Source organism: Podarcis filfolensis (assembly GCF_964270895.1).
Source record: "Podarcis filfolensis genome assembly, chromosome: 14".
NCBI lineage: Eukaryota > Metazoa > Chordata > Lepidosauria > Squamata > Lacertidae > Podarcis > Podarcis filfolensis.
In genome coordinates, this window is record NC_139616.1 from 39,551,368 (window position 1) to 39,579,349 (window position 27,982).

General features: G+C 46.7%; 1 protein-coding gene and 1 long non-coding RNA gene across 2 annotated transcripts; one reads left to right on the plus strand and one right to left on the minus strand.

Annotated features, from left to right (window-relative positions):
• Positions 1 to 27,839, plus strand: REXO5 (RNA exonuclease 5; the record flags this gene model as incomplete). Its single annotated transcript, XM_083585067.1, has 19 exons — positions 1 to 141; positions 971 to 1,092; positions 3,302 to 3,428; positions 7,327 to 7,414; positions 8,832 to 8,939; positions 9,623 to 9,711; positions 10,015 to 10,130; positions 11,564 to 11,702; positions 13,282 to 13,376; positions 14,528 to 14,630; positions 16,762 to 16,871; positions 17,670 to 17,784; positions 19,190 to 19,300; positions 20,618 to 20,755; positions 21,212 to 21,304; positions 22,454 to 22,673; positions 22,914 to 23,122; positions 24,597 to 24,706; positions 27,620 to 27,839. The coding sequence occupies 19 exons, from the start codon at positions 1 to 3 to the stop codon at positions 27,681 to 27,683; spliced, it is 2,298 nt and encodes a 765-aa protein (XP_083441193.1). The 3' UTR covers positions 27,684 to 27,839.
• Positions 3,356 to 6,045, minus strand: LOC310749048. Its single transcript, XR_014541459.1, has 3 exons — positions 5,711 to 6,045; positions 3,793 to 5,662; positions 3,356 to 3,471 (listed from the first exon to the last, which is right to left on the minus strand). It is a non-coding gene; the product is annotated as an uncharacterized lncRNA (long non-coding RNA).
• Positions 27,840 to 27,982: the final 143 nt, after the last annotated feature.

Genomic DNA, 27,982 nt, shown 5'->3' on the forward strand with positions numbered 1-27,982 from the left:
ATGGACAAAATGGATACAGCAACCCATGTCATGAAAAAGAAACGGCCCCGTGAAGATAATGAAAAGACAGAGAAGGTTAAAAAGAGAAGGAAGGTTGATGAAAGCGATGTTTGCCAAAACCAGCAGAAAGCTAAAAGCGATGTAAGTGTTCCTGCTATTGCAGGAGATCTGCTATCAGTTCTGTGGATGAGCCCCTCAGTCTCCAATCTCAGCAAAAAGTAACAATAAGTTGTGTACTAGAGTAGACCCATTGGAAATAATGACCCTACGTTAGTCACATCTATTAACTTCAGTGGGTTAACTCTGAATAGGACTAGCGCTGGATACAACCCCGTGCTTTTTTAACAGCTTTGACTGTTGCCCTGGCTGCAGCCATTTCTGGACCAGAGTAGCCTGACCAGAGTTTTCAGGGTGCTGGTCACCTCCATATTGGATTACTACTATTCACTCTTTGCAGGGCTTCACCTGAAGTTGTCCCAGAAACTGCAGCTAGTACAAAATGCAGCAGAATGAAACTCAAGCTTCTGGCCCTCATGAAATCAAGACAAGATTGAAAGCACTTTGTGGGTCAAGTTTTAAAATCTTGTAAACCAAAAGGTAGGAAAGCAGGCAGCCAAGTTCCCCCACCATTTCTAACCCTGCAAGGTCGTTTTTGAGAGGATGACTCATGTGTTTTTTCACAGTCAGGGTTGTTAACTTCCCAGCGGAGGATTTTTGCAAATGGCACGTCCAACTGCAGTCGCTTGGCATTTGCTGTGTTTATGTAAATAGCTTCCAAATGATGTCAAGTTATGCATAATCAAAATACTGTATGCTCACTCTGTCTTCCCTGCTCGCTCATTTATTTTCTCTGTGCCCTTTTGTAAGAGACGAGTCGTCCCCTTCTGGAATCCATTCAGTGGCAGCTCAGACACTTCAACGCGTTCTGTCTTTGTAAACAATCCTGAGCCAGTTCTCTCGTTCTTTTCAGGAGAAGCAGCCCCGCTTGTCTGCCGAAGTGTTTGGAGAAGACTCTGAAATCAGCTACGACCAACTGTACAGATTCCTCAAGTATTCTGCTTTGGGGAAGCGCCACGATGCAACTCATCCCAGGTAGTCACTTGTCCCCTTCCAGGTGTTGATGGGCTCACAACTCCCATTCTCTCATTGAGGTTGAGAACTGGAGTCCAGCAACATCCTGGAGGACTGAAGGCTGCCCATCCTTGCTATATGTTCAGTCTAGGAGTCCATCCTACATGCTCCAACAGGAATAGATCTCACTATAGACCATCACCTAATGCCATTCTCATCTGCTCTGATGAGCTGTGAGCCATGCACCTTTGACGCCTCCATTAGCCTGTGTCAAGTTTCTGGCACCGACATAGATCACATCAGCACCATGCATTTAAAACGCATGGCTTCCTCCAAAGAATTCTGGGAACTGTAGTTTGCTCCTCGCAGAACTGCTATTGCCAGCATACACAGTTCCCAGGGATCTTTGAGGAAAATACAGTGGTACCTCAGGTTACATACGCTTCAGGTTACATATGCTTCAGGTTACAGACTCCGCTAACCCAGAAATAGTGCTTCAGGTTAAGAACTTTGCTTCAGGATAAGAACAGAAATCTAGTCCAGTAGGAATATTGATTTCCTTTGTTTTGTTGAACAGATGGATTGATTTGCTTGATTTATTACAGTTTCATTCAAGAATCCCAAAGAGGATTACAAACAATAAATAATAAGAACGTGGTTGAACATAATAAATGCAGCATAAATCATATGGGATAATTAATAGCATTGTGGAGAAAGTAGCAAAATTTCTGAGAGATGCCACATCACTTTAAGACTCAAGAGGCACTTTTTAACCTTAGTTTTATCTTAAAGCATCTCCTATGAACAGATGCCAATTTTACGCTTTGACTTAAATACTTCTGCATCCTGTTCATGCCAGTAAGGGAGATTGATGGAGAACATCACAAATGCAGTGTGAATCATCTAGAACAAGTAACAAATCATCAGTGAAACAATTGCAGTCTATAAAACACTGTTAACAAAGCAGCAACTAAAAAATAAGCTGGACGCCACAATTAAAGCAAAAGTCATGTTATGCGATCAACAAATCGGTACAGCATTTATGAACTAAGAAGCAGCAGACAAACACCCTGCCCCAGACTGCTTTTCCAAGTTCCTTGCCTTTCAAAAGCAGCTTTGCCATGTGCTGTTGGGAGGGTATATTGTGAGGGGTGTGGTCAGGAGAGAGTCCTGGGGGCCTAGTAGAGATACTTGGGGGCCGCATTCAGCGCCTGAGCCTGAGATTCCCCAGCAGTGCTGCAGGCCTTTGCTGCTCTGAATGAACATTTTCCTTTCTCCTTAACCATGCTCAAGAGGGGCAAAGCATGCAGAAAGTTCCTGGTTCAGTTTTTGGCATTGCCTTAAAAAAAAAAGGCTCACACAGCAGGTGATAGGAAGATCTCTTTGACTGAGAACTGGAGAACATGTGCCAATCAAAGTAAAGGGCGTTGGACTAAAGAGGCATAAAGAGCATTTACATTCCGGCGCCCGGACACTGAGGTCCAGCGCTGAGGGCCTTCTGGCGGTTCCCTCACTGCGAGAAGCCAAGTTACAGGGAACCAGGCAGAGGGCCTTCTCGGTAGTGGCACCCACCCTGTGGAACGTCCTCCCACCAGATGTCAAAGAGAAAAATAACTACCAAACTTTTAGAAGACATCTGAAGGCAGCCCTGTTTAGGGAATCGTTTAATGTTTAATAGGTTATTGTATTTTAGTGTTTTGTTGGAAGCCTCCCAGAGTGGCTGGGGAAACCCAGCCAGATGGGCAGGGTATAAATAAATTATTATTATTATTATCTTTCTGTGTCCCAGCGCTGCATCAACAACATTGACCAGGGCTGGAAACCAGGTCCTTGTCCCTAAAATACCCAGGACCAAGGAACCTGCCTTATACTGAAACAGAACGCAAGAAGGGCCAGTGGGGTCAGGCCCTTCTGCCCATCTAGTCCAGCCTCCTGTTGTCACATTGGCCAACCAGATGCCTATGGGAAGCCCACAGGCAGGCCACAATCACAGGACGACTGGTCTAGCAAGCTCAGTATTGTCTACACTGACTCTCCAGGGTTTCAGACAGGACCTAGAGATGCCTGGGGATTTGAACCCGGGACTTTCTGCATGCAGAGCAGATGCTCTGCCACTGAGCTACAGACCTTGCCCCCCGATTCCCGTGCTTTCTCGCCGCCCACCCAGAGAAAGGCAGGAGGCTCACCGGAGTGGTAATAGCTTTCCCTCTCCCCCTGCTTTGTGGTGCAGCTGGTGCCGTGTTCATCACCGGAGGCGTCTGGCTGGCGTAGTGGTGGTGGTCCTGCGGGACGTTGGTCAGCTCCACTTCGACCGCTTCTACCTGCAGTTCAAGCATCTCCGAAGGATATTCAGACATGTAAGTTCGCCAGCCGTAATCCTTGAGGCATCTGGGGAAGCTCCTATAATCGGGACAGAGGGCAGCAAACTAGGGATAGCAGACCTCAGTTCTGTGGGCCAAATGTGCTCCCCCTTGACCTTTCTGTTTGGCTCCTGGACATGCCCCTTATCAGCTTTGCTTTGTACCCTCCTTGGCCTGTTTCTGCCTGGCTGGAATGAATCCTTTTATCTCCATCCGTCCATATTGCACACACAGATAGAGGATAGAGAGGGGGGTGCATATGTTTCAGTTTGTGTAAAATTCGCATCCATTGCACCATCCACTTTTCCCTCTGGCTCTGCCCTCTCAACCCCCCAGAAGTCTGTTGAGAAGGGAGAGTTACCTTCAGGCTAGAGAAACTTCCCCACCTCTGCTGCGAACCATTTTTCAGGCTGGCAGGCTTCGTTGCCTGATTTGCAGGAATGAAATAAAGTGACGAATTGAACGTGCTATTCTCCCTTGCTGTCTCCACTCTGCAGCCACAATCTGTGGCCACTCAAGAGGGCACCAGATATTATTATTATTGTTGTTGTTGATGATGTTACTTTCATTTTCACTTGTACCCCACCCATCTGACTGGGTTACCCCAGCCACTCTGGGTGGCTTCTAATGTATATAAAAACATAATTAAACATTAAAAGTCTTCCCTATGCACTCTCCCCAAGAACTTTGTCTCCCAAGTCTTGGCACACAGGGCTCCAAAATCTAGCTGCGAATATGCATTCGCGTGATGTGCTTCTCTTAACACAAACGGTACGTTCTGTCTTTTGAAAGAGACAACTGTTTTCCACGCAGAATAGAGTCTGCTTTAATGTGCTCAATTTCTTTTCTTTTCTTTTTCTTTTTGGCTTTCCTTACAAGTCTCCTCTGAACAGGATGCTTTGAATGAGTAAACTTTGCCCAAGTTTTTTTGTTGTTTTTTTAGCGGTGGGTGGATGTGGGGGGGGGGGCTTTCCAGTGGCAAGGAAACACATGTCTTTAATTGAGAGCAAATTCAAGACTTTCCAGGAATATGCAGCCGCCAGTCCTTGCCAGCGAGACGAAGACTGAGCTTTCTCTGGCTCCTGCCTGGAAGTCGAGGTCATTAATACGATAACGACACAAAAGAGGCCCGTTTTAGTCACTCCCATTTCCCTGAAAATGTTATTTGTCCCCCTGCGCAGTCCTCCCCACTGTTAAAGCAACAACTGCGGACTCGAGTGAGGCAGTTTAAAAATGGCTGTATGCTAGTGTGTTTGGACTATACTAGACTATGACCTGGGAGATGAGTATTCAGAAAGACGGTGGTTCTATCACCACTGTTGGAGGGAGTATATTTCTGAATACTACTGACTGGTAATCAGTCACAAGCAAGGGCTGTTGCTCTTGGGTCCTGCTTTCAGGATTCCCATGGGCATCTAGTTGGCAACTGTGAGGGCAGGATGCTAAGCTAGCTGGACATTTGGCCAGAGCTCTTCTTACGAAACCAGGTTTCAAATCCTTACTTGGCCAGAGAGCTCACAGGGTCAGCCTAACCTACTTCACATGGTTGCTGTGAGGAATAAAGAAGGGAGGGGAGGCAAACCCCGAAGGGGGAAGTAGAATGGAGTATCCTAGAATTGGGCACGGCTGGAGAAAGGAGCCCTCGGCACTGCAACATTTTATTGCGGACCCCGCTTGTTTTCTGCCTATTAATAGGGGTCTGTTTATGCAGTGCGTCTGTTGCACACTCTTTTGGAAAGCATTTGGGAGCTTCAGCTAGCGCGGAGGTGAAACTTTAAAAGTATCAGTCGGTGGACCTCTATCACGGGGAGAGGGGGAATCACTTGAATCATTTGCTCAATGTTTTGATGAATTAAAAGTCTTTCCAAATGATATATACGTTTAAAGTAAGAAGAGCCCTGTTCAGTTAGGTTAAATCTCTCAAGGGCTGTCACATGGGAGCAAGCTTGTTTTCTCCTGCTCCGGAGGGTGGGACTCGAACCGATGGCTTCAGGTTACCAGAAAGGAAATTCCGGCTAAATATTGGGAAGAAATTTCGGACAGTAAGAACTGTTTGATAGTGGAATGGACTTCCTTGTTGTGGGGGAGGAAAGGAAAGGAGATTGTTAGCCGCTTTGAGACTCCTTAAGGGGAGTAAAGGGTGGGATATCAAGTCCAAACTCCTCCTCTTCCCTGGGAAGGTGATGGACTCTCCTTCCTTGGGGGTTTTTAAGCAAAAGTTGGATGGCCATCTGTCATGGATGCTTTAGTTGAGATTCCTGCATTGCAGGCGGTTGGACTAGATGACCCTTGGTATCCCTTCCAACTCTGCAAATTTGTGATTCTAGTCTAGCATCCTGTTCTCACAGCAACCAACCAGATGTCCATCAGAAGCCTGCAATCAGGACCTGGATACTACTGCATGTTTGACCAAAAGGGAAATCCTGTGATTTTTCAGCTCTGGACTTTCCTGGTTAGGCGTCCACCTCTGGGCCGTTAAACTACTTTTTATTTCTGGCTAGGCTCTGTTATTTCCAGAACTATCAACCTCAGAAGTTTTGGACTTCGGCCACTGTCTTGAAATCCAAGTGGAGGGTAAATCTACCACACCACTTTCCTTAGTCTGTGGGACCCCCTAAGATGGGTAGGCAAACTAAGGCTCACGGGCCAGATCAGGCCCAATTGCCTTCTGGATCCGCCCTGCAGACGGTCCGGGAATTGCCACATGGATCGCCAGCACATGCGTTCTTTCCCTCTCACACAGCGGTGGTGGCGCCTCCTCCCTCCCTCCTCCTGGCTTCTCCCTGCCCTGCCTAGAGGAGGAAGGGGGCTGGGCTTTGTTGGTGCCAGCAGCAGCAGCTCTCGAGCGGCCGCCATTTTAAGCAGCCCCTCTCCAGAGCCCTTTTGCGCGCGGCTTATTGTCCCTCCACTGCCACCAGCTCCTGCCGCTCACAATACACAGGTAAGCAGCCACCGGGGCTTGTGGTGCTCTTGCATCATTCCCCCCGCCCCAAGAAAATTATAGTCCGGCCCCCCACAAGATCTGGGGGACAGTGGACCGGCCCACTGCTGAAAAAATTTGCTGACCCCTGCCCTAAGACATCAAGCAGAAAAGAAAAATGTTTGTTTTTGTGGGATTGGCACATGGCTTCCATAGCAGCCCCTTAATTACTTGGCCTGACCTTTTGTTCAGTTGTGTATTTTGGCACCTTCTCTGTCCGAAGATTCGAGAACTTACGTAGCTGCTATTCATTCATGTTAAATTTATTTGTATGCAGGGTTTCTGGACCCGACCCAACACTAGGAGTCAGTGAAATGTATTTTTAATTACTGGGGTACCAAAAGAACAAAACAAAACCCCACCCAAGTTTTTCTTTTTGGTTTTGTTTAAGCTTCCCGGCTTTTCCAGCTGCCATATGTGTCTGCTTCGTTTGTTTTTAAAGTTATCTGCTGTTATTTTCCATGTCGTTTTTAACTCTTTTTAAAGTGTGGTGTAATGGTTTGAGTATTGGACTGCAGCCTGGGAGGCCAGGATTCAAATCCCCACTCAGCCATGGAGCTCACTGGGTGACCGGGGGGGGGGCAGTCCCTGCTTTTCTCAGCTTCTCCTACCTCAAAGGGTTGTTGTGAGGATAAAATGGGGAGTGAGGAGAGCAGTGCCACCACCTTGAGCTTCTTGAAGCAGAAGGCAGCCTCTAAATGTAATAAATAAATAAAGCTGTCTTTGTTGCACTTTGTGCATTTCCTTGGGGTGTGTTTCGGAAGGCGTTAAATAAACAAGCAAATGGTGAAATTTGGAGTTGTGGAGAGTTACAGGTTCTCCATTCCTGGATACAAGACAAATCTCGCTGTGACGCACATGTTTCTCTGCATTTTCAGTTCTTTGGTTTGCCATGTCCTCTGTGTCTTTCAACAGCGCTTCTCTCTGCCCCCGGCCTCTGATGACTTTATGAAAGAACTTTGCGGCTCGGGAATAAATGACGCTCCACAGATCAGCAGGCAAGGTATTTAGTATTTGTGTGTACAGTGGTACCTCGGCTTACATACGCTTCAGGTTACATACGCTTCAGGTTACATACGCTTCAGGTTACAGACTCCGCTAACCCAGAAATAGTACCTCAGGTTAAGAACTTTGCTTCAGGATGAGAACAGAAATCGCGGCAGCAGGAGGCCCCATTAGCTAAAGTGGTGCTTCAGGTTAAGAACAGTTTCAGGTTAAGAATGGACCTCCGGAACGAATTAAGTACTTAACCTGAGGTACCACTGTACTTGAACCCCAGTTTGTTAAAATCCCTTGCTATTCCAGATTGGCATGTGTGGCTCTCCTGTGAATCTGACCTGGCATCAGTCAAACATGTGGTACAGCTCTGCCCAAATAGTTCAGTCCTGAAAGCACAGCACTGGCTGTCAGCAAGCCTCTGGGCCAAATTCAAGCTGTTGGCACTTGCATATAAAAAGCCTTAAATGGCTTAGGGCCCAAAGGAGCGACACGGGTTTCCTGCCTGACAGAAACTAGCACCAACTGATGCCTGTGAGCCTGCCACAGATTCTCACCATACAGCTCAGGATTCCCTGCCATCGAATCGTAGAGTTGGAAGGGACCATGGGGGTCATCTAGCCCAACCCTCTGCAGTGCAGGAATATTTTCTCCAACTGAACCCTTGACCCTGAGATTAAGAGTCTCATGCCCTTAACAACGGAGCTACCCCAGAGCTGTTTCAGAGTGTGCAGTCGTAGGCCACAGGAAGGAGAAGTAGCAACCCACCAAACAGAGGAGCCGGAAAACAAGGGTTTCCATCTGTGGTTGCTGGCTCCTCTACACCATCAGGGTTCATGCAAGGTGCCTAAAAGGCAGGAATTCAACAGGTGATGTATTCTGTCACTGCCTCTCCACCTGCATGAGACCCGCTTCTACTAGAACTTGAAGACTTTCCTGTTTTTGTCCTCTGTTAAGAAAAAGATAAGTTGCCTTTTTTTTAGCAGCTCACACAAAAGCTGCCCTTAATTTATTTTGGTTTTTTTTAAAAAAACAACCAACAACTTTAAATTAGAATTTTAATTAAGGCTGCAATTCTCAGCAGACCTGTTTGGATGAAATGTGCGTGACTTGACATTTGTGCAGTGTTGAGGACAGGGAGTATTAATGCAACGTATGGAAATGCAAGCAGAACCCAAAACAAAAGCTGGCGGCATGGAGTGCTCCTGTTCGGAATTTCAGCCAGCCATACTCTTTTCAGGGAACTCCATTCCATTCCCTCAGTTTTACACACACAAACACCTGTCAGTCAGCATTCTGTGTCCAATGAGCACACCTGCTTCTAATTGGGTTGTCTTGCAATCCCCCCCCCCCCGAGGTTTATATTCTGCAAACTGACTGGCTCCCACAACCCTGCTGACCCCTCCCTTTGTTCTGTATTTCAGTGACGCGGAAAGATCCCATAATTCAGAAATATGGAGAAGAGGCCCATGGGCTCTCCAGGTACGTCCTTACTGCAGAGGAGATGCGTCTCAATGATTACCCCTTGGAAGGTAAGCTCCTGTTATTGGGGAAAACGGAAATGCACATTTGTGATTACAGTTAATTTGCAGATTATTTGAAAATTGGGGGGATGCCGTGGTTCGGTGGTGGAGCGCATGTACCGATGTGTACAAATTCTCTTAACTATTCAGCATCACCAATGGAATAAAATTAGGCAGGGTAGCTTGAGAAGGCGGTTCAGGTCAGACCCCATGACAGACCGTTGTTTATATGCTAGCTGCTGTTTAGAACCCATACTATTGTTAAAAAGTCTGCTTTTGTCGTCTGCCGCCTCATCGCTTACCGATCTAGTCAGTCATGTGGTGGCAAATTTAGAAGCGCAGAGTCCCTTCATGACAATCACAGCCACGCCTTCTCAAAGCCAATTCCCTTCTACGATCATACAATCATATTATAATTATTAAGTAATCATAATTAGGGATTCATTGCAACAATCATTGCAGATATCCTTGTGCTCCCTTTCAGCCAGATCTACCTTTTCTGGGCATATGTGTGGGCAAATGATTTTCAGAGTACTCGGATATATTCTTTCAGACTGAGCTAAGTTTCACTTTCCTTGGCCTTCCATCGTACATCACAGAACTTGCACACCGTTCTCTTGAAATGGAAGCGCCAACCACACTGGCTGTTGCCATGTCTTTTGGAGCTGAAATACCTCCGCTTCCTTCTCTAGGCCTCAGCAACTGCAGCCATTTTGTCCGCACCTGTTGTGATGGCCCAGCGACAGACAGCAGCCCCCTCTTTGGGCTGGACTGTGAAATGGTACGTTGGCATGACACTCACTGACAAACAAAAGAAAGGAGTGTTGTGCTTGTGTTATGTTTCCTTGCCGTATCGGAGGCTTAAACTGTGGGAGACCTTCAGCGTGAAACGTTGCCAGGTCTTTCCTAAAAGCCTCCTCAGCAACTCTGAGTACTCGAACCAGCCCTGGTTAGGAGACCCCTTTGCTTGTGGGCTTGTACTTACGTGGCAGGGGTTTGGATGTTGTGGGGAGGAAAGCAAGGTCTCAGCCTGAGCCAGTCAAGACTTTTCTTGATGTTCTTTGCTTCTCAATGTTTTCCCCAGTGCCTCACCGATAAGGGATCCGAACTCACACGAATCTCGGTGGTGGATGCCCGTGGTCGGTGCATTATGAATGAGCTGGTCAAGCCCAAGTTACCAATAAGAAATTACCTCACGAGGTACCCTTGTCACCCATTTATTCTGTGGGGGAGAAGGGGCAGAAAACCACCAAGCCTAGGCACTGCAGGGGAATGTGTGTGTGTATTCCATAAATTGAGAATTAGCACGTGGGACTTAGAATTGCTTCTGTTCAGGATACTCTCAGCTACCCTTTTCCCAGATGTTGCCTGACGACAGCTCCCACCAGCTGGTCAGAGATGAGGGGAATTGTACTCCAACAACACCTGGGAACCCAAGGCTGGGAAAATCTAAGCCATTCCCTTTTCTGTTACCCTCTCCCCCTTCTGTGGCCACTGAGTGTTTTTCAGACTTGATGGAGCTGTTTGAATGATCCTCCCCCTGCCCTTAGGGTTTTCTTTCAAGAATTGTTATACTTCTGCAAACCTTCCCACCCACCCACCCACTTTGGAGAACTTTATTGGCAGCTTCGCTTGCCCTCCGTGGAGCCCACACGCTTCCCTGCGTGTCTTTGCTACTCCGGGCTTCCAGCTCAGTTAGCAGAGATTAGCACAGCGACAGAAGTAAGCCTTGTGTGCTCAATAACTCAGGCAGACGCTCGGTGTCTTCCTTATCTTACAAGTAGCTTTAATCTCGTACAAAAACAACAGATCGTTACTTTCCCGGTGACATACAACTCATGTCGACCCTCTCCCGTGAGCGGACTCACTCACACTGTGTGTGTCTCTCTCTCTCTCTCAGAGATACTGAACACTCCCACTTCCGTGTTCTAAACACGCCTCCAAGAATGTGAGGCGTCACTCAGAACTTCTTAACCCTGTAAGTTCTGACTCTCTCAATACCCACACTGCGCTCATTCAGGAACCAGCTGAGATCTCCCTCTTCTGCCTTGGTAATGCAGATTTGGCCGTACAGTGGTACCTCGGGTTAAGTACTTAATTCGTTCCGGAGGTCTATACTTAACCTGAAACTGTTCTTAACCTGAAGCACCCTTTAGCAAATGGGGCCTCCTGCTGCTGCTGCGCCGCCGGAGCACAATTTCTGTTCTCATCCTGAAGCAAAGTTTTTAACCCAAAGCACTATTTCTGGGTTGGTGGAGTCTGTAACCTGAAGCGTATGTAACCTGAAGTGTATGTAACCCGAGGTACCACTGTATAAGTATTGGCACTCATGGACTGATCATCAGAAATGACGTACCCTTTCTGGACAAACCTACATTTCCCTCCTTGGCTGTCTGAAGCGACACAGGCTGTTCTGTGACACCCCTTCTTCCTGCATAGGCCAGGTCTGAGCTGTTCCACAGGGAAGGTGGGATTTGGCCAGGAAAAGGAAATTTGGGATGTTTCAAATCAGATTTTAAACGAAGAGGCCGGGCGAGATTCTGTGCCAAGGATTCCCACCAGAGCTTTGCCTTGGCTTGAAAATACAGCATTCCTTCAGGGGCTCTGACTACTCCTCCTCTTGTGTTTTGAAGTTACTCTGGCATCACAGAAGAGCTGCTCCTTCCTGTCACGACAACCCTTGCCGACATCCAGGTCCGGTTGAAGAAGCTGCTGCCCTCCGATGCGGTTTTAGTGGGCCACTCTTTGAATTTCGACCTTCAAGCTCTAGAAGTGAGTCTGTGAGTCTCCTTTCCTTCGACAAGTCTCACTCTTCTCAGGGCTTGGACCTCTTGCGTAAAGGGCAAGGAAACTGAATCTGCATGTTTAACCTTAGAAACACAGGGAGCTATGCTGAGTCAGGCTCTCTGTCCATCTAGCCGCCTAGGGGCTATTATCAAGGATTGTTATTAACGTTGGGCGATATCTTGTGATCTTGATATATACCAATATGTCACGATGTCTGAAATAAGGATGGAGCTGTGTTAGAGGCATTGGCTGGCTTCACGCATTTTACCCCACAATGTGATTTTTGCATAGTACATACCCACACACAAACACAAATCATGATTCACAATGTATTGCCAGGTCAAAAATTCTGAAACCAATATCGTGATGTGGACTTGAAACTGATTTTGAAAGATACATATTGCCCCTGGCTTCCGGTTCCGGTCTGCCTTAATGGAGGCAGCTCCCATGACAGCGGGAGACAGCTGGAGAAGGAAAAACAAGGATGATTAAGGGTAATTATCCTTGCAAGGATATATTACCCAGCTCTAGTTGTACATAACATAACAGCTATGTTCTGCCTCCATTGTTGGAGCCAGTTTGCCTCTGCATACCAGGTGCTAGGAGTTGCAGGCGGGCAGGGTGCTGTTTGTTTATTGCACAAAATTTATACACCACTTATCAGAATCGTAGAGTTGGAAGGGACCCCGAGGGTCATCTAATCCAACCCCCTGCAATGCAGGAATCTCAACTAAAACATCCAAGACAAATGGCCATCCAACCTCCGCTTAAAAATCTCTCAAAGGAGAAGAATCCATAACCTTCCGGGGGAGTCTGTTCCGCTGTCGAACAGATCTTAACTGTTCAGAATCTTGTAACTTGGAAGCCATCGGTTGTAGAAAACCTCAGAACAGCTTGCAGAAAGATAAAGCTGTAAAATCAAGGGGAAAAGTCACAACCACACTTTATAGAGTACAAAAGTTAAAATACTAAAACAGATTAGAATTGCCTTAACTTTCTAAGCATCTTAAGTAGGATTTTCTGAACAAGAATGTGCTTAACAGGCGTCGGAAAAAGCACAGGAAAAGCACCTGCTTGATCTCAACAGGCAGGGAGTTCCAAAGTGCTGCCACGCTAAAGGATCGAGTGGGACTCAGCTACATTTGTAAAGATAAAGCACTTTATATGTATTATAACACTTCGACACCAGATGGCACTGTGGAGTCCTGTTTTTCGCCAACGGGACTTCCCTGTATGAAGTTTACGTGTTTAACTGAATCACTTCTTGGATGCAGCTAGATCCAGCCATGGAGGAAGGCGATCTTGAGTCGTTGGCCTTGTGTCCTGCTTGCAGGCAGATTCCCACAGGCATCTGGCTGGCTGCTGTGAGAACAGGATGGTGGACAGGATGGGCTGCTGGCCTGATACAGCAGGCCGTTCTTGTTCACTATTAGTATTTTTCCAGTTTGCAGGCTGCAAATCCAGGCCAGTAGCAAAAGATCGAGTTTCCTAGCCTCATTTGCGACTTAAAAATGCCACCCTTTTTAGAGTCATGTATTCTAACACCCCTCTTCGCTTCTTCCAGATGGTGCATCCGAACATTATAGATACTTCTCTTCTTTTTGCCAGGAAGGGTGGCAAACGATTCAAGCTCAAATTCTTAGCAGAAGCAGTTTTAAGGTAAAGTATTTCCCCTGTCACTCATCTCCCCCAAGCTATAGAATCATAAAGTTGGAAAGAGACCGTGAGGCTCATCTAAGTCCAGCCCCCTGCAGTGCAGGAATCCTTTGGCCCAACATGAGGCTCGAACCCATGACCTTAAGATTAAGAGTCTCATGCTCTACCAACAGTTTAAGTCAGTGTAGAATAAGTGAAATGCTGAGCTGCTGAATCATGAAAGGCGATCCTTCTAAGCAGAGGATTTTGCAACTGAGTAAGGCTGGAATCCTATCAATGCTTATCAGGGCTCAATGGGGCTTGCTACGAGTATGCAGTTATATAGGATCACACTGTGTGTATGTATTTATTTTATTTTATTTTATTATTTTATTGAATTGAATTGAATTTATATATCTGAAGGAGCATCTCCACCCCCATCACTCAGCCCGGACATTGAGGTCCAGCTCCAAGGGCCTTCTGGCAGTTCCCTCACTGTGAGAAGCGAAGTTACAGGGAACCAGGCAGAGGGCCTTCTCGGTGGTGGCACCCACCCTGTGAAACGCCCTCCCATCAGATGTCAAAGAAGTAAACCTCTGCCCTCCAGATGTTTTCAGACTGTAATTCCCAGCATCCCTGACCACCGGTCCTGCTAGCTAGGGATCATGGGAGTTGTAGGCCAGAAACATCTGGAGGGCCAAGGTGGAGGAAGCCTGGTTTAGGGCTTTAAAGGTCAGCACCAACACTTTGAATTGCGCTCGGAAACGTACTGGGAGCCAATGTACGTCTTTTAGGACCAGTGTTATATGGTCTTGGTGGCCACTCCCAGTCACCAGTCTACTCTGACTGACAGCAGCTCCCTGGGCAGCACCAGCCCTGCTCCCGAGATACGCCAGGGATTGAACCCGAGACATTCTGCATACAGAGCACATGCTCTTATCACTGAGCTACAGCCCTTTCCCAACCTGTGAGGGGTCAGATTGTGCCAACTTCCACCCCAAGGTTTGGAAAACAGCAGATCCCGGAAATCACGAGGAGATTGTCTTTGCTCACGGCCACAAAGGGGATTCTTTTCATGAAAGAGCCATTCTGCAAGGCAGAGTGTGCTGTTACCACGGCCCTCGCTGCATTGCAGCACTTAAACTTTCCACAGATCTTGCTTTTCTCCTTTGCAGGAAGCAAATCCAGTGCACAGACGGAAGTGGCCACGATCCAACCGAAGATGCCAAGTGTGCCCTTGAACTGGCCCAGTATTTCATCAGCCAAGGACCCAGGAAGGTATGTGGGTTTGCATCTTTCGCGCTTCTTTTCCTTCCTTCCTTCCTTCCTTCCTTCCTTCCTTCCTTCCTTCCTTCCTTCCTTTCTTTTGAAAAATATTTATCAGCAAAAGGATTGTATGCCTGCTGACAGGTTGAAAAGGTGTGTGGGGAGGGAGAAAATGCCAGGGAGCAACGAAAGAACAAACCCTAAATGTTTGGGATGCAATATGTCAAAGCGGGAGAGGAAAGTAAGGGCTTGCCTGCTTTGCCTTTGAAATAAGTGGGATTTAATTCGTTAATTTGCATTGCCGGGGTTGGGCTAGATGACTCTTGGGGTCCCTACAGTTCTGTGGTTCTGATCAGGTGGGGTTTGAGTCTGACACTCTAGGGTAACTGCAAGCCCATTTTGACAAATTAGTCCTTTTCAAGCCCAAATAATCTACAGTCCTTGTGGAATGTAACCAATTCCTCCAAATGCATCACTGACCCATAGAAAAGGTTTAGCTAGAGCAGCTGCTTTCTTGATGATGAATTCTTCACTCTGAACCATAACCAAATGTTATATATCCCCCCCCAATGCAAATAATATAAGAATAATACACACGGCAAATGCTGCAAATAGGACACTTCACTCAAATTACATTCCCTCACTCTCCCTGGAGCCAAAGCAGCCGAGCCACGACTTCCACGAAGCATATTTTATAATAGCTTTGAACCTGCTGCCTTGTGTGACTGATCATTCGGAATAAAAACAGATGTTGCAAGTATGCAGATAGGTCAGGCTTGTCACCACGAGGTCCCAGAGCAAGTTACAGCACACTGTGAAAATATTAAAATCAGTTAAAACGATCTGCGGTGAGAAAAAATCAGGCTGGGTCCTAAATCTGACTGCCTCTGCCCAATCTCAAAGACCAGGTTAAAGAGGGATGTCTTCAGCAGAGAACAAAAGCTCTGCAAGGTGTCAGGCAGACCTCTGTGGGGAGGGAAGGCCACATCTTAGGGCTGCCACAGAAAATGGCCTCTCTTGGGATATCCACCCCACAATGAACTACTAAGAGGGCCCCCTCAGCCTCTCTGAAGACCCAATAAGGGCTATAGATGGGGAGCTCTGCTGATAAGATTTACAGACCCCCAGAATATATGTGGTTAATTTGAGTTTAATCTGGAGAGTGCAAAGGAGAGCTGTCACTAAATCCTGGAAACAGGGAACTGTTCCCTCGCAGAGCCATTGGTGTGAAGGTCGCTCTGCGGGGTAAGAAAGCAACAAATCCCTGGCGCAAAGAGCTTATAATCTCGAATGTGACCTCCCGAGGAGACAACAGAGGGAGAGGAGGGAGAGGGAGGGTGAAGTATACGGGGGAAGGATAAGTGCTCAGTTTAGTTCGGAGTTCTTAGGCTTATTAGTCATACTACATGTTGTTGTGTTTTGCAAATTTACAAACCACTTCACAACCTGAGGCCACCGAAGCGGTGTACATCAAGATAAAAATAAGATCAAACCCTTTTGGCAAACTCAAAAAAAATCATTTAAACCATTCCAACGAAACCCAAAAGCATCCTACAGATGTACAATTAATATTTCATAGATGACCCAGTCACACCTCAGGAAAAGCCTTCTTAAAACCATCACATATTCTGTAGGCACCTAAAGATAATGACCCCCCATGACGCCTGCCAAATTTCGGCTGGTAATTGAGTCCAGAGGCTTAGTTTCAGTAGGAAGTGAGGGATTTAATTTCTGGTCTGCCAGAAGATTCCCATTTTGCCCGCCAGCAGCGGCCTAAACTCTGGTTTCTATCGCCACCTCCTCCCACACGGTGCCCTCCAGATTCTGTTGATTTTCCACTCCCCCCCCCCCCCCGCATCTCTGACCGTTTGCCCCACTGACTGGGGCTGGTGGGAGTTCAAAATGTTCAGAGAGTTCCAGAATGGGGGAAACGTGATCTAGTTGCAAGCCCCCTTTTCTTGCTGGGTGCCAAGACCTCACCCTGATTCTTAATATTGTACGGGCACATAATTTGCAAGGGAAATCTGTGCAAACGCTTCCACACGCCCCTAGCAAAACGCCCAGATCAGAAACCTGCAACTGTGACTGAACGCAGACTCTGGAAAGGGGAATGTCTGGTGAAACTATATTGGCTTCACACCAGGTAGCAGAGCTGAACCTGGAAGCAAGACAGCTAAAGCAAAGGGAGACGGGAGAGGCATGGAACGGTGCCTTGCCGCAGCAAAAGAACGGGGTGAGGAAACCCAACCAATGGTAAATAACCTTTGTGCTGTTTTTAATTCTCCTTTTGGGGCAGCCTTTGCCTGAGCGATGTGCGTATCTCAGCCTTCTGTAGCACCATCACTCCACTTAGACAAGTTATTATTGTGCCGGCAGAGTCTCTGGAAAGAACACTCTGCAGTTCAGCTACCCGCACCTTTCAGGACACATTGTCCGCATGATAATCCGCCTGCCTTCATCTAACGATCCGTGGTCTTGTCGCAATCGCCACTTGTTGATTTTGCAAAAGGAGCCGGACCTGGAAACTCAACATTTTAGCGCTCTTGGCTGTCTCCATTGTCACAATTTTAATCTGGAATTGCCAACCTTCGTTCACTCTGTACAGGATATCCAGATGGTATCAGCCTGCTGCATTTGGATTTTTCTGTGTTGGCCCCATGTTTTTTCAGACCTTATTTGTTTTCACTGTTTTGTGATGCAGTGGTATTACATCACCGCCACCCTCTGTCCAGTGTGGACGCAAAAAGCACTATTGATGTTTTCCAGGGTGACTGTGCCTTTCGTTAGAAGTTTCCTTGCAGTTCCCACTTGCCTTTAATTAAACATTTCCTCCTTGCCTTATGAAGCATAATAATATTGGCCAACTTACAGGGTGGTTCTCCATTAAGGACTTTTGAGTGTCCCACAGAGCTGTATAAATATTAATCATTATTATTATCTAATCAAAGTGAGTAGTCAGTTTTAAACATGACAATGGGTTTGTTTGTTTGTTTGTTTGTTTGTTTGTTTGTTTGTTTGTTTTAAATAGACTTTGCTTTCATTGTCTTATAGCCTTCTAGACATCTTGCACTCTGTTGGTCAAAAAACATTGCTTCTGGGACAACAGAATGAGGGAGCTTCCTACAATTGTCAAAATCATAATCAGACTGGCTCTCCTAATAAGCAAGTGAGTTATAAATATCCCTCCTGGCCTTGACATTTTATCCCAGCTTAATATTCATTTTCCAAAGCTGAGAAACCCCACACATCTTGGTCCTTCTCAACAGAAGCATAGAGAACTGATTCAAGCACTTGGAACCAGAATGTTTAAAAGAGGAGGACTAGAACCCAGGAGACCCGGGTTCAAATCCTTATTTGGCCATTAAGCTCCCTGGGTGACCATAGCCTGAATAAATGAGACAGTCAAAAGGACTCTACCACTTCAGATTTTCAGGTGGGGGTTTGCATGCATGGTTAGTATGGTTTTGTGCTCCTTAGTGTAGCAATTGCACAGAGCCTTTTAGGAATCTGATATGCACCCTGAATATTCTGCTCTCATTAAAAGAAAAATATATAAGGAAGAGGGGTGTGCAAAGAACATTCTACCCAATTTCTAAGTAAGAATTTTGCCTCCTTCTGGTCTTCAATTCAGGCCTGTGATTGGAAAAGGCACTGGTGTAACATGGATGGCACAAATAAAGAAAACTTTTTAAAAATAGCTAATAAATAACTGTAAGTGTTATTGGGATGCGGGTGGCGCTGTGGTCTGAACCACTGAGCCTAGGGCTTGCCGATCGGAAGGTCAGCAGTTCGAATCCCCTGCTCCTGCCAACCTAGCAGTTCGAAACCACATCAAAGTGCAAGTAGATAAATAGGTACCACTCCGGCGGGAAGGTAAACGGCATTTCCGTGTGTTGCTCTGGTTTCACCAGAAGCGGCTTAGTCATGCTGGCCACATGACCCGGAAAAACTGTCTGCGGACAAACGTTGGATCCCTCGGTCAGTAAAGCGAGATGAGCGCTGCAACCCCAGAGTCGTTCGCGACTGGACTTAACTGTCAGGGGTCCTTTACCTTTTTCTTTTTAACTGTAAGTGTATTTTGCTGACACAGCCTTTGCCAACCTGCTGCCCTCCTGATGTTTTGGGCTCCTGTCAGTTCCAGACAGGCTTCTATCTCTGGCCTTCAGGACTCTCCACACAGGCCACACCCCCTTTCTACAGGCCACACCCCTCAATGGCTGTGCTTCACACCCTCCTTGAGAGTTTTTGCTTGGCTGGGAATGTGTCCTTGGAACTCTGATACTGCCTCTTCCTTACCCAGAGGAGGGGTGTGTGAGCCTGTGTAGAAGCTACATAGCTTACTGTACAAAGGTAATATTTGCATCCATTGCTCCTCCCATGTTTGCATCTGGCCCCACCCACCACTGTTATGTGACCCTCAGAAGGTTTCCCAAAAGGGAACACAGCAGTCCTGAGGCTGAAAAGGCTCCCCTGCCCCAGATATTCGTTTTCCATGCAGCCAGGTTTTCACTTTTATTGACCCTGCAGCCCATGACTCCAAATGTCTCCTACCCAACTTTCTCTCTGTTTAGGTACTCCAGAGAGCCCTGGAAGAGATTCCCAGGTCCTCCTTCAGTGTAATTCAGTTTTCCTTGGATTCTCAGCATGCCACACCCAACCAGGTTGCAGAAACAGTTTCCAAGGTAAACAGCGCTTCCCTATGTCCTTCCACAGGGGTGGCCAAAGCAAGACCCAAAGCAGGTGTGGGGAACCTTTATTCTTATTATTCAACAACTACCAGACTTTTAGAAGACATCTGAAGGCAGCCTGTTTAGGGAAGCTTTTAATGTTCGATGTATTACGGTGCCCTTTGGCCAGGGCACAGCCTGACTCCCTCCTTCGGCAATCTTCGCGGAGCTCTGGCCCAATGGTTGCCAGTGGTTTGTTTTGAATTAATTTTATAATGAATGATTTTAGAGTGTTGTGTTGTGTTGTATTGTTGTACTGTTTTATTGTTGTTAGCCGCCCTGAGCCCGGCTTCAGCTGGGGAGGGCGGGATATAAATAAAATTTTTATTATTATTATTATTATTATTATTATTATTATTAATAATATTTTGCTGGAATCCGCCCAGAGTGGCTGGGGAAGCCCAGCCAGATGGACGGGGTATAAATAATAAATTATTATTATTATTATTATTATTATTATTATTATTATTATTACTTCCAGATGTTGCTGAACTACAGCTCCCGTCCATGCCAACAAGCAAGCCCAGAGGTGATGGGAGTTGTAGTTCAGTGACATCCAAAGGGCCAAAAGGTTCCCCAAAATCTGATTGACAGGAAGCTCTCCAGATGATTTGGTGATGCTTTCTGAGTCCCAATTTTGATTTGATTGTGTGTTTTTAACAGTAGCAACAACAAAATATTCTCCTCTCCCTAAACTAGGCTGCTGAGAAGAAAAACTTTTTTGTGGGGTGCATAAAACCAGGAGTGGATTTGTGGGTGGCTGTTCTGTGAAATCCTGCCTTGAGTGAGCAGTCCTGAACCAATGGGAGGGTGAATGACTCAGCAAGTCAGGCACTCAACCTGGTTGGTGTTGCTATGGTAACCCAGTGCACCTGACAGCCTTATCTCAAGAGCACCCAGACATGGAAAATGTGCTCCTCAAAACACGAGCCCAAGCACTGTGTAATTTAGCCCATTATTCACATTACACCAACAGAACATAACCTTTGTGGCCAGCAGCCATTGATCGCCTTGCCCACCATGATTTTGTCTAATCGTCTTTCAAGGTTTGGGGTCACCACTGCCTCCTGTGCAAACGAGTTCCAGAGTTTAACTTTGTGAAAGAAATGCTTCCTTTATCTGCCCAGAATCTTCTCCCAAAGCCTTATGGTTTTGAGGTGGGGAGCAAGTTACTTAAAAAAAGAAGATCCTGGGGGTCCAAAATGCAACCAGCCTTGTTCTGGAACAGAAGTGAAAAACTAATCTTGTTTTTAAACCCTCCCCTTATCGCAGATGAGGACCAGGCTGGCCAACATGCTAACACTCTATGCAGGCCCCTTTGCCAAAGACTTCTGCCTGAAGTCTCTGAAGAGAACCTTCAAGAAATACGGCCATGTTCTATCAATAAGGGCCATCACAGAAACATTTGAGGTAAATAAACAAAAGGAATTCTGCTAGGATGAGGGAGGCAGCACATGTATTCCTTCTAGTTACACCTCTTGTTGTTTTTTTACTTATATGATTTTATTTTCAAACACCTTGTACTGAATTCATATTTTTTATTCTCAATGTTTGCCCTTTTCTCATTTGCATTTTCTGTTTTATAAAGTATTTTTTTTTAAAAAAAGAAGCGCCTGTGTTGGGGGCTCTTGTAGTGGAAAAATGGGGTACAAGTTTTCTAAACACAGTTGTCCGTTGCCGCTGGATTCATATCATGGTTTGCAAATGTGGCTTAAACCACAGTTGGGACTCACAGGAAACTATGGCTTAACGAGCCAGGCACGTGAGGGGGTAGGCAGCCACATGGCTTTTTCTGAGGTTGGTAAAACCATGGTTTATTGACCTATGACCTGGGCTGATCTGTTGCAATATTCTCTTTTTCTAAAGCCCCATGTCTGTATCCAGTATGAAGCGCTTGAGGCTGCCCAGCTTGCCCTGGAGAGTCTCAATGGCGCAGAAGTAGCAGGATCCTCAATCAAGGTAAGCTCGTATCTTGCCCCTGCGTTCATGACAGTGTTGGGCGGAGAGCAGTGGTGGGCAGGCATGGCAACATCTTGTCTTCCCCTCTCGTAAGTCTCCGAACTCTCCAGTACTTTGCTTCAGATATAAATTGGCTCCCACCACCACCACCACCATCATCATCATCAAACCTTTTCTTGGAATCACGTTGTTGTTGTTGTTTAGTCGTTTAGTCGTGTCCGACTCTTCGTGACCCCATGGACCAGAGCACGCCAGGCACTTCTGTCTTCCACTGCCTCCTGCAGTTTGGTCAAACTCATGTTCGTAGCTTTGAGAACACTGTCCAACCATCTCGTCCTCTGTCGTCCCCTTCTCCTTGTGCCCTCAATCTTTCCCAACATCAGGGTCTTTTCCAGGGAGTCGAGTCTTCTCATGAGGTGGCCAAAGTATTGGAGCCTCAGCTTCACGATCTGTCCTTCCAGTGAGCACTCAGGGCTGATTTCCTTAAGAATGGATACGTTTGATCTTCTTGCAGTCCATGGGACTCTCAAGAGTCTCCTCCAGGACCATAATTCAAAAGCATCAATTCTTCAGCGATCAGCCTTCTTTATGGTCCAGCTCTCACTTCCATACATCACTGCTGGGAAAACTATAGCTTTCGTGGCATAGTTCATAGCTTCTCTGAGTTATTCAAGCCCCTTCACCACAGCAAGGCAGTGATTCATGAAGGGGTGGCATCACATACAAACATCCAAAACAAATCAATACAGAATTACCACTTCCCCAGTGGCACAAAACATTTGCTAAAAGAAAGGAGGCAGAGCAGTCTATCGTCACATCTCTAGGTCTCCAGGGAGATCAGGTGTCTGCAGTGTATTTCAATGACAAAAAACCATGTTAAGCAAAATATTTCCACAGTAGACCTGCATGTAGCCACTCGCCTGCGATACATACAAATTGCCTCCAGGTGATCAGGCTGCGAAAGAAGGTGTGTGTCGGGGGGAAACCCACCCTCTGCTCTGACCTGCATCTTCCAAATTCCTCTAAAGCATTTCATGCCCATTGCAAGCCCACCAGCCCCTTAAGTAATGCCCTCATGCACACAGGATAGAAGGCCTCTGGACTGCAGGGTGCCAAGTGATGGTCTGTTTCTCCTCTGGTGCCTTTCAGCTTCAGAGACCCGTCACTGAGGAAACACTCGATTCTGAGGTGCTGGTGAAGGAGCTGGAAAGAGATGCAGACAATGAAGGCGTCCTTTACCTGGCAGGATTGGGGAAAGCCCAGAGCGAGGCAGGCTTGCGGGAGAAGCTGGGTTATTTGAAACACCTAAATGCAGTTTTCCTGCCAAGGGATCCCAGAACCGGAAAACAGAGGAATTACTGCTTTCTCAGTAAGTACGGCACCTGAGGAACTAGATTCTAGGCATAATAATAATAATAATAATAATAATAATAATAATAATAATAATAATTTTATTATTTATATGCCGTCTATTCCTGCAGTTTCTTGGATGGGGGAGGCAGGCTTTTGAGCAAACAAACACCATCCTGGGAATCTCCCCCAGTTAATCTTTGTTATTTGCCCTGGCTGAGGAAATAGCACTCAATTGATTTTTGTATGTGTGTTTTAGAATTCCACACACCAGAAAGCGCCTCCCATGCTCTCAAAGCCATAAGGGAACGGACAGCCAGAGGCAGCAAAATGCAGAGCAGGAGGGCTCTCACGCCCACACGTCTCCACAAATGGTTTTGTCAAGTGAATCAAAATGGCGGGAAGCTCCTTGCTCCACAGCCACCCCTTGAAGCTCACTTGCTGGAAAAGGAGCGGCCCTTTGCTTTGGTGAGCTTTTTGCCTTGCTCTCAATGTGTTGTGGGAAAGTGGTTTGAATTCAGAGCTTGGGACAAAGGTTACCTCTTTGGTACCTTCCTGAGCTTGCGGCATTGATAACGGACTCTGCCAGTGGAGTGTTCTTGTTGACTGGTCTAGAAACTTCATTTGGTGTTGGAGGATATACGGTGGTACCTCGGGTTACATACGCTTCAGGTTACAGACTCCGCTAACCCAGAAATTGTGCTTCAGGTTAAGTACTTTGCTTCAGGATGAGAACAGAAATCATGGTGCGGAAGCAGCGGGAGGCCCCATTAGCTAAAGTGGTGCTTCAGGTTAAGAACAGTTTCAGATTAAGTACGGACGTCCAGAACGAATTAAGTACTTAACCTGAGGTACCACTGTAATCCTAACCATCTGCACTGGCTTCCTGCTATTTTGCGTTCATGCGTTACTCATAACCTTGGGACAATGTGTACTGGAGGTGGCAAACTCACGGTTGGTCTGCCAGCCCCATCCACTGACATCTTCCTGCACTGGGGTGGGAGGAGAGGACAGAACAGGGCTTGATGGGAAGCAGCGGTGACGAACTTGTGGCCCACAAGCCTACTCAGGTCCATTGCACCTCCTCATTTCCCCCATGGTGTAGGTTTACCCCAAACCACACCCTCCTTTCCATCACCTGACATCATAGGATGGTCAGATGTCCAACAGTCAGACCTGCAGGACTGCTTGTTCATTTCAGCACCTCATTCAGTGCAGAATTCTATCTGGGAAGGCAGAGTTGGGAAAGGAATCTAAGTGTTCTCCCTTTCCAGCCCAGCTTGAATTCAAAGGAGAACGTCTTCCTTTTTAGCCGGTCAAGACATGACTTCAGAGGAAGAATTGGGAGTGAACTTGAATCAGCTGAGATCAAAGTTGTGTATGTGTGTGTGTATGATTTTTGTATGCATGAATGTCCACTGTTGGAGTCAACGTACAGTGACTGTGAATTGCAAGTGGAGAGAACGGTGTTGTGCTCAAGTTGTGCTTGCAAGCTTCCTTTGAGCATCTGGTTCGGCACTGGGAGATCAGAGTGCTGCACTAGCTGGCCCAATCCTGCAGGGAGCTTCTTAACGTTCTGCCCATATGCGTGGGTGAAGGTGCAAGAGTTGGGGCACAGGGGGACTGTGCCAATTTTGGCAACACCCACTTTTGTTTGAGCCGCGCCTCTTGCTGCTATGCAGTCCTCAGAGAGATGACCAACATCATTTGTGGTCCTTGGGCCAAAAAATAGAAACAAAAAAGCCATCCCTGACTTAAATGCCCACAAAGCACTTAAATAATCAGTTTATCATGGGTTTTTAATTGCAAATTTAAAGTACTGGGGACCCTATTACCAATGCTCTTTTGCCCACCGTGCAATAACTTTCTGTTGCCCTTTCCAGTGTCATTGTGGTTATTGGGTTTTTGCTTTAAGGACAGCCTTCGTGTTATTTCTACACAGGAAGAAGATTTAAAGAAAGCCATGAAGACATTAGACCATAGAATCAAACATCTGCATCGGTGCTTGCCGAACCACACGCTCTGTGTTGTTTTGTTACCGGGCACAAACAGGTAAAAAACTTTGCGATTGCATTGTGGCCGTTTTTTCTGCTTTCACTGAATTCTAATGTTGAAAACTAAGCTCATCATCTAGAGCACTGTCCTTCAACCTGGGGTCCCCCAGATGTTCTCAAACTTCAAGTCCCATTATCCCCGACCACTGGCTAAGTGGCTGAGGATAATGGGTTTTGTAGTCTTAACAACATCTGGGGACCTAAAGTTGAAGAACACAGGTCTAGAGCAGGGGTTCCCAAGCTGTACTCCACAGACCACCAGTGACCTTCATGCTTCATTCAGGCGGTCCACAGGATTGTCTGCAGTAAGTATTTGTAGCAATTTTCAATTGCCTTTTTATGTTTTTCTTCTATGGAATGCAAATTGCAGCACAATGAAATACAATGTAAGAAAATAAAAGAAGCAAAAAAAAAGGCAATTAAAAATCATACAGCATCTAGCAAGTTGCAATTGCTACAATAGGCATGAAAATCATTAAGTGGTCCTCGAAAGACCATTGCAGGGGCTTGGACTAGATGACCTTTGATATTCCTTCAAACCCTACCATTCTGTAGGCCTTGACAAGGTGGGGGGGGGTTGAATCCCCCTGAAGAATAAACCAGGACATGAAAAGGGGTGTGAATGGGACAGGTGAATAAAAGCAGAAATTTATTTATTTGAAAAAAAATATTAAGAAAAACAGGAATTTTTAGTCTGTGCCATTTAGATAAAATGTACTAAATCATTGGGTTGGAAAAGCAAACCCTCATCATATTCAAACCAAATCTCTCCCCGCCCCCCGCATGCTTTCATGATAAAAAAATTCCTTCCAGTAGGACCTTAGAGACCAACTAAGTTTGTTATTGGTATGAGCTTTTGTGTGCATGCACACTTCTTCAGATTTCATGAATGAGCCAGTAGCCATAGAGGACAGTCAAAAATTTGCACAGAGCACTAAGGTTCCAGTCCACAGGGCCTTAGGGGTGGCCTGAATGAATGTGGGAAGGAAAACTGGGAAATGCCTCAGTTAGCTTGATGGGAACAAGAAGTCCTTAAAACTGACCGCAGTACTACTGTCTCAAGCTGGTTGGAGTCTTCCGGTCCCGCTCTCAAAATATCAGTTGCTGCTTTATGGCTTTTCAGTTATCTCCTCCATGCAAGTGTTACATGGCTTTAGGCTCCTGTTATTATTTTTCAGGGGCTTAAAAGAAAGGCAGCCGAGCACCCTAGAGGCTAGACCGGCTTGGCTGTTCTTCAGTTCACTGGGGTGTAGGGAGGAGGGGTTTTTTTTTGCTGCTGCTACAGTTTTTTCGCTTGTTTGCAATAATTCTTTTAATGTGCTATACCAGTAGCTATAGATCTTTCCTCCAGCCCCCACCTCACCCAGCTCTCTTTCCTGAGCTCCGCATGCAACACCACATTAGCTTAATCAGCCCCAGGGGAGGTCTGAATGCAGGGATGAGCCCTTGCAGGCCTTTTAAAATTCACTCTGCCTCCATCCTTTGATCCTAAACCCTTGCTGCTGATTATTTGAAGCCGGGGGGGGGGCGGGGGGCGGTGGCAGGGAAGCGTTAGATGCTTCCCAAGTAAGTCATTTTTTTGCTCCTGATAAGCCTGGGGTCACACACAGGAATTGATTTGTGCCTGTATTTTCCTGCTCTTTGTTAACTATTGAAAGCTTGCCAGTGTACCGTATTCCTTTTTCTTTTTTGCACCACAATACACAGCGCAAGTGGACGCGGGTGGCGCTGTGGGTTAAACCACAGAGCCTAGGGCCTGCCGATCAGAAGGGCGACATTGTTTTATTTTTACTATATTCCCAAGATCCACCAACCAGAGGAGCATAAGAATGCTGTGCCCAGAAATTGGTTTTAATGCCCAAGCTGAACCAAGTGCAATAGTCTTTCCACACAAAACTCCCCTCCTGGTTACCCCTTCCAAGATTTCTCACCATGCTCCAACAGTTTGACATAAAGGTATGAAAAGCAGCCTACATGCTTCTGAGGATGTTGGAGACCGGGCTTGCTTAAACAGGGCTCCAGAGAATCTGCCCTGAGGGTCAGGGTGGCGTAGTGGTTATAGTGTCGGACTAAGACCTGGGAGAGGGACGCGGGTGGCGCTGTGGGTTAAACCACTGAGCCTCTTGGGCTTGCCGAGCAGAAGGTCGGCGGTTCGAATCCCCGTGACGGGGTGAGCTCCTGTTGCTCGGTCCCTCCTCCTGCCAACCTAGCAGTTTGAAAGCACGTCAAAGTGAAAGTAGATAAATAGGTACCACTCTGGCAGGAAGGTAAACGGCGTTTCCGTGTGCTGCTCTGGTTCGCCAGAAGCGGCTTGGTCCTGCTGGCCACATGATCCGGAAGCTGTACGCCGGCTCCCTTGGCCAATAAAGCGAGATGAGCGCCGCAACCCCAGAGTCGGTCATGACTGGACCTAATGGTCAGGGGTCCCTTTACCTTTTAAGACCTGGGAGACCAGGGTTCAAATCCCCGCTCAACCATGAAGCTGACTGCGTGGCCATAGAATTGTAGAGTTGGAAGGGACCACAATGGTCATCTAGTCCAAACCGCCTGCAATGCAGGAATCTTCTACCCAACGTGGGGCTCAAACCCAGGACCCTGAGATTAAGAGTCTCGTGTTCCACCGACTAAGCAACCAAGGCCCGGTCGCTTTTCTCTCAGCCAAATCTTACCTCGCAAGGTTTATGTCAGGATAAAACGAGGGATCACGTGCACCAGCTTGAGCTCCTTGGAGGGAAGGCGGGATATAATTATAATAATAAATAAATGACTAAATAAAGACCTTCTGCCCACACAGGGCATCTTGTTCAGCTTTCTGTTTGCCTGCAAAAAGCAGAGTTTACACAGCCCTCCACCGTTCAGCACTGTGTCCCTGGAAGGAAAGTAACGCTGGTTCCTGCCGCTTGCTTTGCAGAGGCTCCGAATCGTTCCAGGGCTTCGGCCTGCTGGGAATCAAAGGAGAAAAGCCCGCCTCCTGAGGTTCCCGTTCGCCTTCACAGCTTTTAACGCCCTGGTTTTGCGAAAAGCTCCCGTGATTTCATTTAGGCCCTGCATCCCGAACACCAGCAAGTCCCCGCCTCCCAATTCCTTCAATGTTTTAAATATTAAAATCAGTCAAGTCAAATATGAAAGAAGCTGATCCAGTTATTAATTCAGTAAGCTGGGTTCCCCCTCCACGCCACCTTCACTTAACCTCTGCTAACTGCTAACCAAATGTTTAGGTGGGGGGAAAGAGCATGGAAGAAGCTAATTGGGTCTGGGTTTGGTGGAGCTGAGT